The sequence below is a fragment of the Seriola dumerili genome, unplaced genomic scaffold (genome assembly GCF_002260705.1).
Source record: "Seriola dumerili isolate Sdu_G_001 unplaced genomic scaffold, Sdu_1.0 BDQW01000113.1, whole genome shotgun sequence".
Lineage (NCBI taxonomy): Eukaryota > Metazoa > Chordata > Actinopteri > Carangiformes > Carangidae > Seriola > Seriola dumerili.
Window position 1 is genome coordinate 90,783 of NW_019174368.1, and position 21,812 is coordinate 112,594.

The 21,812-nt window shown below is 39.7% G+C and overlaps 1 protein-coding gene across 1 annotated transcript in view; it reads right to left on the bottom strand.

Annotated features, from left to right (window-relative positions):
- Positions 1–10,170, bottom strand: part of LOC111223695 (xylosyltransferase 1-like) — a 37,369-nt gene extending 27,199 nt beyond the window's left edge. Inside the window, exon 1 of the mRNA XM_022747933.1 lies at positions 9,889–10,170. Coding sequence (XP_022603654.1) covers positions 9,889–10,170 — 282 coding nt within the window. The remainder of the gene's footprint in view (positions 1–9,888) is intronic.
- Positions 10,171–21,812: the final 11,642 nt, after the last annotated feature.

Consider the following 21,812-nt stretch of genomic DNA (forward strand, 5'->3'; position numbering starts at 1 on the left):
ACCACACACACACACACCACACACACCACACACACACACACACACACACCAGAGGGAAGATCACAGGGCATCCGCCCAACTGTAATGAAAGGCCATAAAAATGAATCCTGCAATATAACCCAGGTCTCTCCCACTCTCTCACACTCAACTAACACACGCGCGCGCGCGGCGCGCCACACACACACACCACACACACACACACACACACACACACACACACACACACACACACACACAACACACACAGCAGCATATACAGTATGTTCGTGTCTTAACAACATGTTAGAACACCTGGATCCCACCAGGTAAAGCAACACACACATATAACATTATTTCTGCACGTAAAAAAACACTATGGTAATCCCTTCCAGATCATATAGGTGATCATATAGGTGTACTGTATGTGATTACTCACTATGCACAAACACATATAGCAACTAGGAAAGCTTGAGAGGGTTGGAAATTAAATAATATAAATTACAGAGAGACAGTCATTGAAATGGGAAGATATATTAAAATATGCAGAAGAAAGAAGAGTTTTTTGGTTGATTTGGCAAGCAGAAGATGTCTTTTTCCAATACATATAAGCCTGTCTTCTACAAACCAATATCACTGGGACTAATTTCCATGAATAAAAACGGCTTAATCATTTCTTAATTTCCAAAGTGTCAGGGCAGTTCATTGGTTTCTCCAAGACAGGGGTTTTAATTAACACTCTAAATCACAGATCCGAAGACAGACTCACATGAACAGTTTCATCCCTGAGTCACTCATCCTGTGCACATCTACCTTAATATGAAAATCTTAAATGATTGTTAAGGTTTACAATTAAAGATTTCATAAACAATGTGGTTACCTTCTACATCTACAAACTAAAAGGAAATACCGCTCGAAAAGCGACAATCTCTCGTCAGTTGAGTAGAGAAACATCGCACCAAACCCCGTTAAGAAAATCACACAATTTAAACCTTCTTAGTTTTTCGATAAATTGACATGTATTGGAAACATGCCTGAAGATATTTTATTGGAATCTGCGTCATTCTTACATTCAGCAGTTATTTTATCGATTAATCTGCACTAAATTAAACAGACATCAATATGTTTCTGTAATGCCGCTTGTCTATCTTCCATTACGAAAAGTAGACTAAAAAAACAATCAGTTTGACCGTACTTAAAGTTATACATTTATTTAAATACTGGGGTACGTGAATGTACTTTTAACACGTCCACACAGCTACAATTCTTCGAAAATGGGACCGGGTCGTTATTTCACCTGCATATTGGCCATTACTCGACACCTTTAAATTGACAGATTTTAAAATTAAGTTTTGGCCTCCCGCCCCGTGTCTCCACACAAGAGACGATAGATGGCAATTGTGTTGATGCAAATGCAAAAACAACAGGCGAGCAGCTGCAGCCGCTCAAAAGCATCTTCTCCATATCTACCATGCGGTTTCCCTCGGGGACAGCCGCTCGTTTTCCAGTCGGTGGAGGAAAACCACACGTGTGAAATTCAAATTAAACTGACACATTAAGGTTCACCGTGAATATTGAACAGATATCGTTCAAGCCTACCGCTGCAGGCTTGTGCCGAACGGCCGCCTTTCCGAACAGCGGCGGCGGGGTCCCCTTCTTCTGCAGCCCCTCCTCGGTGGCTCCCTGTCGGCTTTGTTGAGCCCCCCGGCTCGGTCCTCTCTCTTTCTCCCGGCTCCTGGCGCCTCCGTCCCCGCCAGCAGAGTCCAGGCTGCTGAAGTTCCACACGTAAGAGTCTGACCAGCAGGACGGCCAGAGCGCGAGCAGCAGGGCGGACCTGGAGTGCCGGGCCAGCCTGCGGGCACACGGGTTACCGTTCATCGTTCTCCTCCTCCTCCCTCCGGCTCAAGCTGAGAGCCCCATCCGCTAAACGCCGACAGCGGGGTATGAATGCTCCCCTACACGGCCTGAGCCAGGCTACTGGCAGGCAGAGAGGAGGAGGAGGAGGGAGGGAGGAGGGAACTTGGCAAAGGCTTGAAATGAGGAGAGAGGTTTGGAGGTTTGCAGGCAGCAGAGAGACACAGAGGCCCTCATGTTGGGCCACTACGAGTCAACAGTTTAGAGAAAGCATTTATTTTTTCATGTAGAGACAAATGACGTCGTTGCAGTTTGTGAACCAGTGAAGTGCAGAAGCATCAGGAGTCACTGCCAGGCCGGACTTGCTTTTTCAACGGCCGTGGGCAGCAGCTCTTGACCCGAACAGCATTTCAATTAATACTTTTAATACTGATATCTTCATACTAATACTCCTTCTTTATCACTACTTTCAAATGATAATCCAATATGATATCACCTTTCTTATATAAGCACACAATCCCGATACTGAATTACTGAACTGATTATATAAATCACAGAATCGAAATATAAAAAACAAAACAAAAAAACGTGTGTTAAAAAGGTAAATTTTAAATTTAATGCAACTCTTAACATTGTGTGTGTAAAACTGATTTACAGTGTGTTTACACGATTTTGATGAGCCTCCAGATAAAAAAGTAATCTCTTGTCTTTTATTTTCTTGCCTTCAGTTTCAGTTCAATTTCAGCATGCTCTATTTATTCTTCAAGAAGAGTTTTGTAATGTTATGGAAACTTGTCATTTACCTTTGACCTTTAGCCATCAAAATCTAATCATTCATCTTGAGCCCAAGTTCCATCAAGGCGTTACTGAGATATTGTGTCAATGAAAATGGGACTGTTGGACAACCTGAAAACACATGTCTCCATCTCTGACTGTCGCCGGCACAGAGGCAGTAAGAGGGATGCCTCAAGAAGAAAGTCTGTAAGTCATAAGAATAAAGAATAAAAATAAAATTAAGAATATGTGTGTGGAGCAGTTGATTGTGCAAAACATATGCACATGCACAGTAGACAGAATAACATAAAGTTTCAGTTGTGTAACGGATCAGATGATCAGTAATTGTAATTGTAGCAGCATTGTTTGAATGAGAACACACAACATTTACATCGTATATGCATACAAACAAAACCTCTGTTAAATGCCCTAAGGAAAGGATTACTCCTGCATAATCTTGTGTCTCCAGTCATGCAGTAAAACACATTTATACAATATATGCAATATGCTCCAGCAGCTCTAAGAACCTCCACTGCCCATCACTGGCTCGCCTACTAATACACTTTCCACCAGAATTAGTCTGATTCATGCATATTGCAGAGAAGTGCCAGTGATCTAATTGAAATGAACATCTAAAATAAGAGATGAATTCTTCCCCTTTCACTGCTTTCCCCTCTCTTTCACTCTCTTTGTGCTCTCTCCCATCTCCTTGTCTTCCAGATGCTTTAATTCAGACGTCTGGATCTGAAGCTTTGTCTCCAGCAGACTCAGCCTCAACTTTAATCTCCTCTCTCTCTTCTGTGAATATATGACCTTGGGTTTTGTCTCCTGTGTGATGTATAGTTCATCTTTCAGGGATTCTTGGTGAAGAGGAGGGGGTGTGGCTCAGGACCCAACCTGGATTTACCTGAATCTGTATTTGTGATATTATCACCTAATATTGTCACTCGGTTTCTCCATTAGTGTATTTCAATATTGTTACATCTGTCTGCTCTGTGCTGACCACATCTATTGCCTGTTGTCTGTACTGGAAGAGTATGCAAAGTCCAGATTTAAACTTATTGCCATTTGGTTTCACATAAAAAACTCTAAAATATGAAATGACAATAGTCAGTGTATTTTTCCTCCCTGTTCTGTTGTTTAATTTTATTTTCCAAGTAAAGGGCTTTTGGGAAGTTATTATGCTTCTGCGCCGGCGCGACAGACAGAGACGGAGGCATATTGTTTTCGTTTTGTCCACCCGTCCGTCTCAGTCTCGTGTACACGATATCTCTGTAATGCCTTAACGGAACTTCTTTCAAATTTGCACAAACATTCACCTGACTCAAGCACAAACTGATTAGATTGGGCTAAAGGTCAAAAGCCAAGGTCAGGGTGACCTTCACAAAACGATTTTTTAGCCATAGCTCAAGACTTCATACATTAATTATGACAAAATTTCACACAATTGGTTAATAGTTTAATGCGACTCTGTGGATAAAAAGGGATGTAATCTGAAACTTGTCTGAGTGGTAGAGGCAGACAACCATGAGGAGGTAATTCTATTTCTTTTTATCTGAAATGAAGGTCTGTGGTGCACATGTTGTATAGATTATTAAATTGATTGAATGATTTAATAATGCTTGATGTGTTAAATCGTTTAAATACATTCACACCTGTGGGTGATTACCTGTATCCATTTCATACCTATCTAGACCTGCTTATTTTGAAGCAGGTGTGTTAACATAGAGGCCACTGTCCACCTGGACTTAGTATGCACATCATAAGATACAATCACTATACAGGAATGTATTATAGCAATAACTATGATTAGTTAATATGTTGACAGCACTCTCATGATGTCTGACAGTAAGTAGTGAAAGTTTCAGTCAGCAGTCCATTAGATAGTTTTAGCAAAAAGACTAGGAAACAAGGGAAAACTGTTAGCATGCTCTGTCCAAAGGACCAACAATCCACCCCTACCAGCTCCTCTAAAGATCTAATTAATACCTGATTTATGAGGGGTCATATAGTTGGACTATTCCTTTAGACTATCCCTTTAAATGATGGGCATTCATTGCAATTAAAATTGAATTACTATATCAGATAAATTGTTAGTTTTGTGCTGCTCTTTTTCCACGTAAAATCTGTTGTTCCTCAGATAATGTTACCTCTGTTACCTTGACCTTGACTGTTATCTGGACAAAATAAATGGAGAACAATAAAACTGACAGTAAAGTCCAGTGATTGTCCAGAGCAGCTGTGACAATGTTTCTGAAAAGACAAGTTGCTTTTGAATCTTTCAAAAATACATTTTTAACCCTTCAAAATGTCATCCACCCCCACTGCATTAAAGTGGCACAGTTATTTCAGAGCCAAATGTTTAGAATAAAGATGTACTCATGACCTTTTCAATTTAGGCTCAGACAGCCACTCAGATTTAACATGACCATTTATTTTGCAGGTGACACACCTGTGAGACACAGTAACAAAATAAATGTCATTTACTTTTCATCCAAATTTATAAAAAAATACATTTGAAGAGACAAAATAATGGTGACAGCTCGTAGAGCTCACATGTAGCCTCGTGCACCACATCCAAGGTCATTCCGCTTGACACTGGGCTGGGCTTGATGGTGTTGTTGATCTTGATTCGTTTGGGATCCCAGACACAATTCTCCTCCAAACCGCTCTTCACCATCCCACAATTGGTGGTACCCAGGCGGTGTCGTACACCTCGCCATACTTGCAGTCATGCCAGGTTCTTCTGAGGTGGGTGTACTGACGATTGATGTACAATCACTTTGACCCACGTTGACCAGTAACCCTAATGGACGACCTTTGTCCATGCTAGGGTTGATCAATGGATAGCGACTAGCTTTCAGCAGGTCTCTGCTGAGGTAGACGCCGGGGGCCAAGCATCCCCCCTGCAGACCGGCAAAACCATGGCCTTATCACTCAGCATTTTTCCTGGTGGTGCCGTTGGTACATGATGTAGGTTTTACCATTGACCGGCTGAGATCAGTGGGTCCAAGCCGAGATGTCCCCTGCATGCAGATCAAAGTCATCTTCAGCCCACTTGAACTGGTTCATGTTGATGTCAGTATCACTGTAGGAAAGAGTTTTTTTTTTTAGTTTTTTAAAAATTCATTGCTGTAAATAAAAAAACACAGGAATGAAACCACAATATTATAAAATGATTCACAACACATTAAAACATTTAAGGTCTATTTTAGGTTGTGGATGTGTTTAGCCTAGCTTAGAACAAAGACCAGAAGAAGCAGAGGGCAAACTGTTAGCCCAAGCTGCGTGGCTTTTATTCAGAAGATGTTCAGATTGAAACAGACTGTCCCCATTCAAATGAATGAGGAGCTGTGTGGATTTTTTTTTACGCAGGGCAAAAGTTGGTCTGAATATGGCCTTAGGCACAGCAGTGCTTTGAACTAAATGTGATGATATTCATGCGGGGCCAGGGAGAAGTCCTATACATATATGCTAATATTCTGTCTATTAGTCTGTTCTGGATTGCTTCACTGTTTTTCAAACTATGACCTAATTAAAATGTCGTTTCCCATTTTACAACATAGTGTAAGTTTCAATTTAACTAATAACACATTTTCTGAGAAAAATCAGTGTTTGTCAACTTCTCACTGAAGCTTAAACTGAATTAAGAAAATGTAACTGTAAATTGTAAATCCTGGAACACCAGGATTAATCTGCTTTTATCAAACGGGAAGTTCACATGTAGCATTGATAATAATTTACTGTAAAATACAGATTTCTTAGGGTAAAAACAAAAGCATGTTCACGTACCTTTCTCCAGGTTCGTCAAAGAGTGCAGAGTGCGAGTTCACTTTGCTTTTATATAGGACTCTTCGGTATTGGGTGGACGTCCATAAATCTGTATCTATGTTTTCATTTCGTTTCACTTCTGGCGCAGTTTTTATGAGTTTCGTTAGAGCAAGACGGTGTATTATTTAGGTGTGGTCAACACAGTAGTGAATGTTGGGTGTTCTGGCAGCCCAGCTGCACACTTTTGACAATGGTTGGGGCTTACTGGTCTTTTCAGGACTCCCTGTTACGGCACAGCTGTATCTTATTTTTCCTGCTGGGTGCCTGCAACAAAGAAAAAATACAATTTAAACAGATAGGCTCATTTAAAAATAGACAGAAAGAGTTGCATAACAAGTGAGGACAATCAAATACATCACGGCAAGAGGCATGGTTTGGCTGATGGGAACAACCTTTCCCACAACCGATTCCTAACTCTTTCCTTAGGTTTCTTTTTACTGGTGCACGCTGTTTTACATAAGTGCAATAATTAAAGAAAACTCGGCATTTTTCAGCCTGGTTGTAATTCCCATAAATGTGGGCTATTGGGACTCTGTGGGTTGCGCTGACTTGACTCAAAAATAAACACAGAGTAGCTGACTGGAACGACCACTATGGCTGCATAGGGGCACCTGCGGCATGGATAGTTTCTGAGGAATGGACCCTTGCATACAGATGCAGATGCCCCAAATTAAAGAGACCGCATGTGTGTCACTTTGTGGTTGTTTTGGTTGATTTTTCAACAAGAAATGTTAGCCAGTCCATTTCAAACAGGCTCTGGCCCAGGATGGATGGATGGATAGTGTACGTTCCGTTTCAACAACATGCTGCCTGTCCAGATGTTCCAGCAGTTAATTATTTCACTATAATGTGTATGTGCTCATTTGTGCTTAAGTAAACAATAAAAGTCACTTTAACCTGCCCAAACGGGTTCAGTTTTATTGTTCTCCCTCAAACGATGTCCAGTCTTTTATTGGAAATAGGACGCGTCTTCCTGACAATAAACATGCACCTTCCCTCCCANTTTAATCAAATTATCACAAACTAAATGACCTGTTCTCACCCTGATCTCAAAATCTTTGTGTTACAAATCTGATTTTCTACAAAAGCCTTTTAATTCATTTACAAAATACACCAAAATATGCTTGATGTCGTCTTAACACTAGAGCTGCAGCTAACGATTATTTCAATCATCGTTTAATCAGCTTTTTATTTTACAATTAATTGATTACTCGTTCAGTCTATAAAATGTCAGATTGTGTTTCTCCTACCATTGCCCTGGAGCAACAGAGGGGTCCTGTTTGGGGGGAGTCTCTTCTGTGTTTTACTGCCATTTACGGTGGCGTTTCTCTCCTCTCCTTTGCTTCCTGTTCCATAGTGTGTGTGTCTCAGCCCACACACACCAAGCAGAGGAGAGGAGAGACAGGTTGACAACTCGTCACGTTAAGCACAACAAAAGATTTCCAACAAGTGCTAGAAATCTGTCTAAAACCAAAGATGAACAGACATCGACCCTGAACGTCTGAAAGTCAGGACAAAATATCAGTGCTATCTGACAACGGTGGTGAAGATGCTACACACATGACACACACCAGATACACAGCATCAGCTGGTCTTGTATACTCACACACCCTAACTGACTAATAACACACTGTAGTTATTTCCCTGCTCAGCCATGTCTTCAGATCTCTCCAATTACCCATCTAACTCTCACCTTCTTCACCACTGCTTTTTTCATTCAATCCTGTTTTCTCCTCCATCTCACCCCATCTCTCTTCACCTCCCAAACTCTGGTCCTATAAAAAGTGCTGGCATGTATCTCTAAGGTTTTAAAAGCCAATAACTGTCAGGGCATATCACCACTCGCATACACACACACACACACACACACACACACACACACACACACACACACACACACACACACACACACACAGAGGGAAGATCACAGGGCATCCGCCCAACTGTAATGAAAGGCCATAAAAATGGATCCCTGCAATATAACCCAGGTCTCTCCCACTCTCTCACACTCACTAACACACGCGCGCGCGCGCGCGCACACACACACACACACACACACACACACACACACACACACACACACACACACACACACACACACACACACAGCAGCATATACAGTATGTTCGTGTCTTAACAACATGTTAGAACACCTGGATCCCACCAGGTAAAGCAACACACACATATAACATTATTTTCTGCACGTAAAAAAACACTATGGTATCCCTTCCAGATCATATAGGTGATCATATAGGTGTACTGTATGTGATTACTCACTATGCACAAACACATATAGCAACTAGGAAAGCTTGAGAGGGTTGGAAATTAAATAATATAAATATAAGAGAGACAGTCATTGAAATGGGAAGATATCTATAAAATATGCAGAAGAAAGAAGAGTTTTTTGGTTTGATTTGGCAAGCAGCAAGATGTCTTTTTTCCAATACATATAAGCCTGTCTTTCTACAAACCAATATCACTGGGGACTAATTTCCATGAATAAAAACGGCTTAATCATTTCTTAATTTCCAAAGGTGTCAGGGCAGTTCATTGGTTTCTCCAAGACAGGGGTTTTAATTAACACTCTAAATCACAGATCCGAGACAGACTCACATGAACAGTTTCATCCCCTAGAGTCACTCATTCTGTGCACATCTACCTTAATATGAAAATCTTAAATGATTGTTAAGGTTTACAATTAAAGATTTCATAAACAATGTGTTGACCTTCTACATCTACAAAACTAAAAGGAAATACCGCTCGAAAAGCGACAATCTCTCGTCAGTTGAGTAGAGAAACGTCGCACCAAACCCCGTTAAGAAATCACACAATTATAAACCTTCTTAGTTTTTCGACAAATTGACATGTATTGGAAAACATGCCTGAAGATATTTTATGGACGAATCTGCGTCATTCTTACATTCAGCAGTTATTTTATCGATTAATCTGCACTAAATTAAACAGACATCAATATGTTTCTGTTAATGCCGCTTGTCTATCTTCCATTACGAAAAGTAGATAAAAAAAAACAATCAGTTTGACCGTATCTTAAAGTTATACATTTATTTAAATACTGTGGGTACGTTGAATGTACTTTAACACGTCCACACAGCTACAATTCTTCGAAAATGGGACCGGGTCGTTATTTCACCTGGCATATTGGCCATTACTCGACACCTTTAAATTGACAGATTTTAAAATTAAGTTTGGCCTCCCGCCCCGTGTCTCCACACAAGAGACGATAGATGGCAATTGTGTTGATGCAAATGCCAAAACAACAGGCGAGCAGCTGCAGCCGCTCAAAAGCATCTTCTCCATATCTACCATGCGGTTTCCCTCGGGGACAGCCGCTCGTTTTCCAGTCGGTGGAGGAAAACACACGTGTGAAATTCAAATTAAACTGACACATTAAGGTTCACCGTGAATATTGAAGCAGATATCGTTCAAGCCTACCGCCTGCAGCTTGTGCCGAACGGCCGCCTTTCCGAACAGCGGCGGCGGGTCGCCCTTCTTCTGCAGCCCCCTCCTCGGGTGCTCCCTGTCGGCTTTGTTGAGCCCCCCGGCTCGGTCCTCTCTCTTCTCCCGGCTCCTGGCGCCTCCGTCCCCGCCAGCAGAGTCCAGGCTGCTGAAGTTCCACACGATAAGAGTCTGGACCAGCAGGACGGCCAGAGCGGCGAGCAGCAGGGCGGACCTGGAGTGCCGGGCCAGCCTGCGGGCACACGGGTTACCGTTCATCGTTCTCCTCCTCCTCCCTCCGGCTCAAGCTGAGAGCCCCATCCGCTAAACGCCGACAGCGGGGTATGAATGCTCCCCTACACGGCCTGAGCCAGGCTACTGGCAGGCAGAGAGGAGGAGGAGGAGGAGGGAGGAGGGAACTTGGCAAAGGCTTGAAATGAGGAGAGAGGTTTGGAGGTTTGCAGGCAGCAGAGAGGACACAGAGGCCCTCATGTGGCCACTACCGAGTCAACAGTTTAGAGAAAGCATTTATTTTTTCATGTAGAGCAAATGACGTCGTTGCAGTTTGTGAACCAGTGAAGTGCAGAAGCATCAGGAGTCACTGCCAGGGCCGGACTTGCTTTTCAACGGCCGTGGGCAGCAGCTCTTGACCCGAACAGCATTCAATTAATACTTTTAATACTGATAATCTTCATACTAATACTCCTTCTTTTATCACTACTTCAAATGATAATCCAATATGATATCACCTTTCTTATATAAGACACAATCCCAATTACTGAATTACTGAACTGATTATATAAAACACAGAATCGAAATATAAAAAAACAAACAAAAAAACGTGTGTAAAAAGGTTAAATTTTAAATTTAATGCAACTCTTAACATTGTGTGTGTAAACTGATATACAGTGTGTTTACACGATTTTGATGAGCCTCAAGAATAAAAGTAATCTCTTGTCTTTTATTTTCTTGCCTTCAGTTTCAGTTCAATTCAGCATGCTCTATTTATTCTTCAAGAAGAGTTTTGTAATGTTATGGAAACCTTGTCATTTGACCTTTGACCTTTAGCCAACAAAATCTAATCAATTCATCTTTGAGCCCAAGTTCCATCAAGGCGTTACTGAGATATTGTGTCAATGAAAATGGGACTGTTGGACAACCTGAAAACACATGTCTCCATCTCTGACTGTCGCCGGCACAGAGGCAGTAAGAGGGATGCCTCAAGAAGAAAGTCTGTAAGTCATAAGAATAAAGAATAAAAATAAATAAGAATATGGTGGTGGAGCAGTTGATTGTGCAAAACATATGCACATGCACAGTAGACAGAATACATAAAGTTTCAGTTGTGTAACGGATCAGATGATCCAGTAATTGTAATTGTAGCAGCATTGTTTGAATGAGAACACACACATTTACATCATATATGCATACAAACAAAACCTCTGTTAAATGCCCTAAGGAAATGATTACTCCTGCATACATCTTGTGTCTCCAGTCATGCAGTAAACACACATTTATACATATATATGCAATATGCTCCAGCAGCTCTAAGAAACCTCCACTGCCCCATCACTGCTCGCCTACTAATACACTTTCCACCAGATTAGTCTGATTTCATGCATATTGCAGAGAAGTGCCAGTGATCTAATTGAATGAACATCTAAAAATAGAGATGAATTCTTCCCCTTTCACTGCTTTCCCCTCTCTTTCACTCTCTTTGTGCTCTCTCCATCTCCTTGTCCTTCCAGATGCTTTAATTCAGACGTCTTGGATCTGAAGCTTTGTCCTCCAGCAGACTCAGCCTCAACTTTAATCTCCTCTCTCTCTCTCTGAATTATGACCTTGGGTTTTGTCTCCTGTGTGAATGTATAGTTCATCTTTCCAGGGATTCTTGGTGAAGAGGAGGGGGTGTGGCTCAGGACCAACCTGGATTTACCTGAATCTGTATTTGTGATATATCTACCTAATATTGTCACTCGGTTTCTCCATAGTGTAATTTCAATATTGTTACATCTGTCTGCTCTGTGCTGACCACATCTATTGCCTGTCTGTCTGTACTGGAAGAGGTATGCAAAGGTCCAGATTTAATACTTTATTGCCATTTGGTTTCACATAAAAAACTCTAAAATATGAAATGACAATAGTCAGTGTATTTTTCCTCCCTGTTCTGTTGTTTAATTTTATTTTCCCAAGTAAAGGGCTTTTTGGGGAAGTTATTATGCTTCTGCGCCAGCGACAGACAGAGACGGAGGCATATTGTTTTCGTTTTGTCCATCCGTCCGTCTCAGTCTCGTGTACACGATATCTCTGTAATGCCTTAACGGAACTTCTTCAAATTTGGCACAAACATTCACCTGGACTCAAGCACAAACTGATTAGATTTTGGTGGCTAAAGGTCAAAAGCCAAGGTCAGGGTGACCTCACAAAACGATTTTTTAGCCATAGCTCAAGACTTCATACATTAATTATGACAAAATTTCACACAATTGGTTAATATTTAATGCGACTCTGGATAAAAAGGGATGTAATCTGAAACTTGTCTGAGTGGTAGAGGCAGACAACCATGAGGAGGTAATTCTATTTCTTTTTATCTGAAATGAAGGTCTGTGGTGTCACATGTTGTATAGATTATTAAATTGATTGAATGATTTAATAATGCTTGATGTGTTAAATCGTTTAAATACATTCACACCTGTGGGTGATTACCTGTATCCATTTCATACCTTTATCTAGGACCTGCTTATTTTGAAGCAGGTGTGTTAACCATAGAGCCACTGTGCCACCTGGACTTAGTATGCATCATCATAAGATACAATCACTCATACAGGAATGTATATAGCAATAACTATGATTATTAATATGTTGACAGCACTCTCATGATGTCTGGACAGTAAGTATGAAGTTTCAGTCAGCAGTCCATTAGATTAGTTTAGCAAAAAGACTGGAAACAAGGGAAAACTGTTAGCATGGCTCTGTCCAAAGGTACCACAATCCACCTACCAGCTCCTCTAAAGATCTAATTAATACCTGATTTATTGAGGGTCATTAGTTGGACTATTCCTTTAGACTATCCCTTTAAATGATGGGCATTCATTGAATTAAATTGAATCTATATTCAGATAAATTGTTATTTTGTGCTGCTCTTTTTCCACGTAAAATCTGTTGTTCTCAGATAATGTTACCTCTGTTACCTTGACCTTGACTGTTATCTGGACAAAATAAATGGAGAAATAAAAACTGACAGTAAAGTCCAGTGATTGTCCAGAGCAGCTGTGACAATGTTTCTGAAAAGACAAGTTGCTTTTGAATCTTTCAAATACATTTTTTAACCCTTCAAAATGTCATCCACCCCCACTGCATTAAAGTGGCAACAGTTATTTCAGAGCCAAATGTTTTAGAATAAAGATGTACTCATGACCTTTTCAATTTAGGCTCAGACAGCCACTCAGATTTAACATGACCCATTTATTTTGCAGGTGACACACCTGTGAGACACAGTAACAAAATACAATGTCATTTACTTTTCATCCAAATTTATAAAAATACATTTGAAGAGACAAAATAAATTGGTGACAGCTCGTAGAGCTCACATGTAGCCTCGTGCACCACATCCAAAGGTCATTCCGCTTGACACTGGGCTGGGCTTGATGGTGTTGTTGATCTTGATTCGTTTGGGATCCCAGACACAATTCTCCTCCAAACCGCTCTTCACCATCCCACAATTGGGTGGTACCCAGGCGGTGTCGTACACCTCGCCATACTTGCAGTCATGCCAGTTCTTCTGACGTGGGTGGTACTGACGATTGATGACAATCACTTTACCCACGTTGACCGTAACCCTAATGACGACCTTGTCATGCTCAGGGTGATCAATGGGATAGCGACTAGCTTTCAGCAGGTCTCTGCTGAGGTAGACGCCGGGGCCAAGCATCCCCCCTGCAGACCGGGCAAAACCATTGGCCTTGATCAACTCAGCATTTTTCCTGGTGGTGCCGTGGTACATGATGTAGGTTTTACCATTAACCGGCTGAGGATCAGTGGGTCCAAGCAGAGATGCCCCTGCAGGCAGATCAAAGTCATCTTCAGCCCACTTGAACTGGTTCATGTTGATGTCAGTATCACTGTAGGAAAGAGTTTTTTTTTTTAGTTTTTTAAAAATTCATTGCTGTAAATAAAAAAACACAGGAATGAAACCACAATATTATAAGATGATTCAACAACACATTAAAACATTTAAGGTCTATTTTAGGTTGTGGATGTGTTTAGCCTAGCTTAGAACAAAGACCAGAAGAAGCAGAGGGCAACTGTTAGCCAAGCTGCGTGGCTTTATTCAGAAGATGTTCAGATTGAAAACAGACTGTCCCCATTCAAATGAATGAGGAAGCTGTATTTTTTTTTACGCAGGGCAAAAGTTGGTCTGAATATGGCCTTAGGCACAGCAGTGCTTTGAACTAAATGTTGATGATATTCATGGTGGCCAGGGGATGAGTCCTAATACATATATGCTAATATTCTGGTCTATTAGTCTGTTCTGGATTGCTTCACTGTTTTTCAACTATGACCTAATTAAAATGTCGTTTCCCATTATTTACAACAGTGTATAGTTCAATTTAACTAATAACACATTTTCTGAGAAAAATCAGTGTTTTGTCAACTTCTCACTGAGCTTAAACTGAGTTAAGAAATGTAACTGTAAATTGTAAATCCTGGAAACACCAGGATTAATCTGCTTTTATCAAACGGGAAGTTCACATGTAGCATTGATAATATTTACTGTAAAATACAGATTTCTTAGGGTAAAAACAAAATGCATGTTCACGTACCTTTCTCCAGGTTCGTCAAAGAGTGCAGAGTGCGAGTTCACTTTGCTTTATATAGGACTCTTCCGGATTTGGGTGGACGTTCCATAAATCTGTATCTATGTTTTCACTTTCGTTTCACTTCTGGCGCAGTTTTATGAGTTTCGTTTAGAGTCAAGACGGTGTATTTATTTAGGTGTGGTCAACACAGTAGTGATGTTGGGTGTTCTGCCAGCCAGCTGCACACTTTTGACAATGGTTGGGGCTTACTGGTCTTTTCCAGGACTCCCCTGTTAGGGCACAGCTGTATCTTATTTTTCCTGCTGGGTGCCTGCAACAAAGAAAAAATACAATTTAAACCAGATGCTCATTTAAAATGACAGAAGAGTTGCATAACAGTGAAGACAATCAAATACATCACGGTCAAGAGGAAATGGGTTTGGTGACTGGGAACAACCTTCACAACCATATTCCTAACCTTTCCTTAGGTTTTCTTTTTACTGGTGCACGCTGTTTTACATAGAGCTGCTAATAACTTAAAGAAAAACTACGGCATTTTTCAGCCTGGTGTAATTCCCATAAATGTGGCTATTGGGACTCTGTGGGTTGCGCTGACTTGACTCAAAGTAAACACAGAGTAGCTGACTGGAACGACCACTATGGCTGCATAGGGGCACCTGGGCATGGATAGTTTCTGAGGCAATGGACCCTTGCATACAGATGCAAGATGCCCCAAAATTAAAGAGACACATGTGTGTCACTTTGTGGTTGTTTTGTTGATTTTTCAACAAGAAATGTTACCAGTCATTTCAAACAGAGGCTCTGGCCCAGGATGGATGGATGGATAGTGTACTGTTCCTGTTCAACAACATGCTGCCTGTCAAGATGTTCCAGCAGTTAATTATTTCACTATAAATGTGTATGTGCTCATTGTGCTTAAGTAAACAATAAAAGTCACTTTACCTGCCCAACGACTTTGTGAAGTTGTAACTGAAACCAGCAGAGAGTTAGTGAGCACGATGTGTCAGAGCTGTGAAATCATCTGAGAATACTGCACACCCTCCAGCCAATCAGAATCCAATATAAGCTGATGTAAGCAAGAATGTTAGAGTTATTGAACATCCCCTCCCACACCAACTCCTTCCTGTCTGTCTGGTCTGACTTGATAAGCTGAAGCCCTGAAACCCAGAGGAAGCCAGCACACCTTTGGCAAACTTTATTCACCTGAGACGCAGACAGGCCAGACGAGGACTGAACTATTTCCTGATAAAGTTGATAAGTGACAAGAAACTAAAAAGGAAAATCCAGAACAGTGTCAACATTACACAGTTCTCAGAGAGCTGACAAGCAAGGTTTTTTGCAGCTGTATTTTTATTGATATTTGACATTGCAATAAGAGGTTTGACATGCAGCACAATACTTTGAGTATCTTGAATCCAGGATTCAATCATGACATTATGTTTGTTTTCTTTAATGTTATGCATAGTTAAATATGTTGGCCAAATTAGTTTCACTATGTGTGTAGGTTTAATTTATTTACAAAAGTAAAGGGAAGCTGCGTTTTTAACACACAGTTTTCTCTCACACAGACAGTGTGTAATAAAAAACAGACCATGGCTGTTGATCAGATGTGACTCATCCTGAAACAAACATTTGCTCAAAGAATGAGCATGAAATGAACAACTAATCTTTAGTTGTCTTGAACGTGGCTTCATTTCTGCTCCAAGTTGTTTTGTGCTAAACGATGTTCTGCTCTAATTTTCTAAAGTCTGATATGTCGACTAAACTGAATGAGGAAGAAACAAGAAGAAAAGAAAAAGTCAAATAATTGATTGAAGATATTGCAAGTGTGTTGTGTTTGCCCCTGTTCCTGTATATGGCCAAGTAATTCAGCTTTCTAATGTGTTTAAAGTCAAACTGAAATTCAAATTCATTTTGTTAAGAAATCAGTGTGTATATATATATATATATATATAAAATTTCAGTTCCACTTTACATTTGAACAGCTACTGTAGATTCCACTTTAAACGCACAGTAATTTCTGCCTCTAGGGGTCTCTCAGTCAAAACAATAAAAGACAGCATTTTGTGATGTCATGAAATAGCATGGGATCATGGGAGTTGTTGTCATCACCACTATTACTGTAAGCTTCAAGGACAGGACATCTCCAGCGGCTGGGAGCTTAGCGGCCAAATATTTGCCTGACTCTACCTACTTAAGATCCAGACATCTGATAACTAAAATCCTTCATCTGGTTAAAATACATAGTTGAAAAAGACCAAGGTGTAAAAAGTGTATGTGACTTAAAACTAGATAAGTCAATTTTCAGCTTCTGGTAGGCAACCACAATACCAACCCATGTGCATAGGGGATATGATGTTATTGACAGGTGACCAAATGACACATACTGTTACCATATCAAAATAAAATTTCTCTGGTTCGAGATTTGCTGGAAACATTTAGGGTAATGTAGGTACAAAAATATAACATAGGTCTAGTCATTTTTAGAAAGTCTAATGTGGATAAGTTACATATTATAACTTTAAAATGACCCAAATGTATCTAAAAGTAGATGTGAAAGCAGAAAACAAGACAAGCAACTTCTCAGCTAAAGGAGACAAATAATATCGACAGATGCACCAGCAACAGCAAAGAAACTGTTGATCACTCTCACTGCCCCCATTACCAGATTCACTGCATTAACTTATGACACATAAACCTCTTTGTTTCTGCCCAAATTCTCTGCTGCAAATTTACCAAAAGATTAAATGTGACACATAATGAGTCACCAGTGATAGTTTTCTCCATTCTTCGCATCACTGCTTCCTTCAACTTCTGTTACTTTTGTTGCTTTGTATTTGTGTCGTCTTGTCTATTTTTGCCATCTAACCTAGATTCTTCACAATATTGTCCTAAAATGTTCTATAATTTTTTTAACCATATACTTATTTAATGTTTTTCTTAAACAGGCAGTCGATGGGGATAAGAGATAGAGAAAAAAATCTCATGTAATTCAACATCAAATAAATGATGATTGGAAATAACAGGTAGTAATAGTAAGGAATATGTCATAACAGACAATATATACTAAATAAGTGAAAGGTTGCAAGTTTCATTTCTTTATCATTTGACAATTGTATAATAAGATGAGACTCCATGAAAAATTGTTTGATTTTTATGACATCTTATTTAGTCACTCATTTACTGTAAATAATTTTTGTTTTAGTGAGTAGCATAAAGGGAATGACAACTAGCAGTTCTACATATACAACATTATAGTAAATATCCAGTTAAAAATTATATGAATGAATAAAAGGTAAATATTTACATACATAATAACATTGTTAAATGATGAGACATTAGATTCAGTGTCATATTTTAGAGAACATGTTTATTCAGAAAGAATAAATGGAAAAATCATCATGAAAACATAATCAAAAAAAGGTCACTGTAAATGTGCATTTAATGACATTTTACAATTTCTGTGCTAAAACAAGTTATCAAGCATGAATACAAGTGTAAATAATATGCATTACACATCAAACTAGATAAACTCCCTGGTGGATCGATCAGTTAGACATACAGTGCATTTATCAGTACAAGTATTCAGTCACTTTTAAAAAAAATATTTTGTTATTTTGCAGTCTTATCTTGCTATCATTAAATTAATTTGTCAATGTACAATGCAAGCAAGCCAGCTGCTAATGCCTGCTGCTAATGATAGCTGCTGCTGCTGTTAATGCCAGCTGATAAAGCTAATGCTAATGCTAGCTGCTAATGGTTATACTAATTGGCGGAGCTAGCTTCACTCAGTGGGCCATGCGCCCAGCCAGCAAGCTAATACATCCACTAGTTTGAGATCAGATAACAAAAGAGCCATTTAACAATAGCTAGAACTAACAACAGTTTGAGCCCGTTTTTAAAAAAACATCTGCTGCTTACCTAACATACATATGTTCACATGGGAGTGGGCAATCTGATTCCTTTATCATGGATGATCTTACTTTGGAACATGATCTACTTTTCAGATAAATCGTACAGGTTGCATCATCAATAGCTGCTTTTTTTTTTTAGATATTTAAATTTAAATATTCAGTCGCTGTCAACCAGCCCACCGCCAATTGTTAAACAGCTAGCCCGCTAACTGCTGCTGAAGACAACAGTCCTTGTTCTGCTCTGTAGTCTCAGTTGGCTGAGTTACAGTCCACCCGTGGGCCTGATTAGTTGCGACAGAATTTGTAAACAGCATTGTGGATCTACAATGGCACTTTACGGCAGCCCTACAGTAATTCCCAGGGGACACACTTCAAAAAGCATAACACATAGCAAATAGGAGAGTCTGTTACATACACCCCCAACTGGAATGTACCTGTTTTGCTATTAAAAAAAGAAAGTACACAAATCTCAAAGTGTGCAATGCAAAACCAGTCAGCACAAATACCAACACAGTTTAACAAAAACTCAGCAAATTCACTATTCTCCCACCTTAATGAGGAATTAGCTGATCAGACAGGTTTTCAACTGGTCACATTATACAGTCAGTGCCAATATAAAACAAGGCACACAACAACAACCAACACTTCACGGCAGTCCTATGGCACTTCCCAGAGGACACCTCAAAAAGCATAACATATAGAAAACACAGCAATCGCTACAATATTTACATTGCTTGGATATGGTCTAAGTGGTATTTACTGGTGCCAATGAAAACGAGAGCCTATTTCACCCTATGCCTAATAGGCCCTTTTCATGCTGTGCGTCACGAAAGCGGAAGTACTCAAACGCCGTGGTTGTTTACATCCAGTTGCCTTCAGTGCCTTCAGCCTGTAAAACTCCTAAACTATGGACAAAATTATTTTCAACGCGTCACACCACAACTTGCCGAAGACTACAATGGCTGATGTCAATCGCCGGGATGCTTCATTAACACCAAGTTCTAAACTTGAGAAAGACTGAGTTATTTGTTGAAAACTACTTATTCGACTATCAAGGCCAGTCCCCTGATGCTAGGCTAACGCTAGGCTAACGGTAAGTTAGCAACTGCCTGGGCTAACTGTAAGCAAGCTCACTGTTTAACGATCTCTGGATATGCTGAGTTTTATATTTTCATAATAATGTACTTAGTCATAGCTAGTTTTACTATTTCAAAATGTTTTTTTTTTTAGTAACAGAATTCTAATATTTTCCCCTTTTCCCGGATAGAAACAATCTACTATTTAGTGGCAAATACGACCTCATTAAAATAGTTAATTTAGTAGTAGTAGTATCCAGTCCAAATTCAAAGCAGAGTCCAATCAGAGTGCAGGTGGTTCTGTTGCCTTCATCGGCAGATCCTGGGTCCCTGTAAATTCAGAATAAACGGACTGCCTGGACATACACGGACCAGCAACAACAGAAATTCAGTTCAGTATCTGAACTTTGTGCTGAGTAACACTCTTCCCAAACAATCAATGTTTCACTTCCATTCAATTCATTGTTTCACCCTATGCCTTTACCATGCAAACGAGCCATCTTCCCAATCAAATAAATCTTTTATAGAGTAACCTCTTAAAACTTCGACGCTGTCGGACTTACCTCCGGTGCCGGGTAGTTGATTTCTTCTTCAAACAAGATGTAAGAGGACGAGGGTTCCTGGAGATCCGAGTACTTTACTAAATGACCGTGGACTGCACACTGAACCGAGTAGTTCACTAACGCCATCATGTTTTTTGTCGTCCGTTTTTAAATCCTAAATGGCGCCAACACTGCCCAATCACCACAGGAGGGCAGTGTATAACAGTGCAGAGCTCCCCTCCCCTTCCTGCTCAAGCGTCTGTTACGGGTGTTTGTTTGTTTCCCACCATGCTTGTATTATTTCAAACTAATATGTCTTATAATAGGCCTACATCCATGTTCCCCACATCGATGGTTCCACAGTTTACTTTTCTTATGCTGTTATTTATATGACTGGGCCGAGAACTGCGGTGTTGTGAGTAGATTTGCCGCTTTAGCAAACATGAAGTCCAGCTGCAAGTGACACAAAATCAATAAAGGAACCTTCAAACTTCACAAGCTGCAGCAGAAATCCACGAACTGCAACGGGAAGTGAAGGTAAAAGTCTAACAGCAGCTGTGTATGAAGTTCAAAATACTCAAATAATAATCACGACATTCATAAACACACAGTTCATTCATTTGAAAGCAATTTTAACTAAATAAAAGGCTTAAATGTCACATGTGTTATTCCCATGCCCAAGGACAGTTAAGTCTGTATTATCTGTCTTAAAGATAGAAATCAAATTCAAATTGAATTGAATATAAAGGGATGGATTATCCTTTAAATGCACAATCCATGATTATGATATAATGCTCCATCCTCAAAGCATCTGGTGCAGAAAAATAACAGGCTAAAATTATATATATTAAAGTCATTATATGAGCCTATTGGGGATCTTATTCAAATGATCATGTAAACTTAAAAATGAAAATGTAATTTTCCACATGAGATTTTTTATCAGATGTTCAAGTTCTTTATAAAATAACTGGACACTTACATATAGGGTGGTAACAGGTACATAAATTATGTAACAGGCTGTATTTGTATTACATTATGTATTAGGCTGTACATTGTGAGTTTGACTATGAATGGACTTTCAGTTCACACCAGTCAAAATGATCAATAATGTGATTTATGGATTTATGTGTATCATGTCTATAGTGATATAATCCATGTAAAGTAAGGGAGAAGGAAGCCTTTTTTATTCTTATAAAATTTTCAGTATTCATTCTCTATCCTCTAGAGCCACTACATCAAATGACCATAATAAAATTAAAATACTGCCTAAAGAGGGGCACTTAATGACCCAATTTTCATCACTTTATATTTGTAGAAGAAAAATAAAATAAATAAAATAGAGCCTACATTTTCATTTTCAAAAGTTACAGTTGTCTATCTTGTGATACACCTCTGTTTTCTGGGTAGATTTTTTTTTAAATAATGAGTTTGTGTAACATAAGCAGAAATAACTATAAACATTTTATACCCATTTGATAGACAGGACAGCCTCAAAATATTTTCTCTCACAGTGGTTGCAGCTTTATCAAGTGAAGAGTCAAAATCTGATTAAAACTGAGCTCTACTACA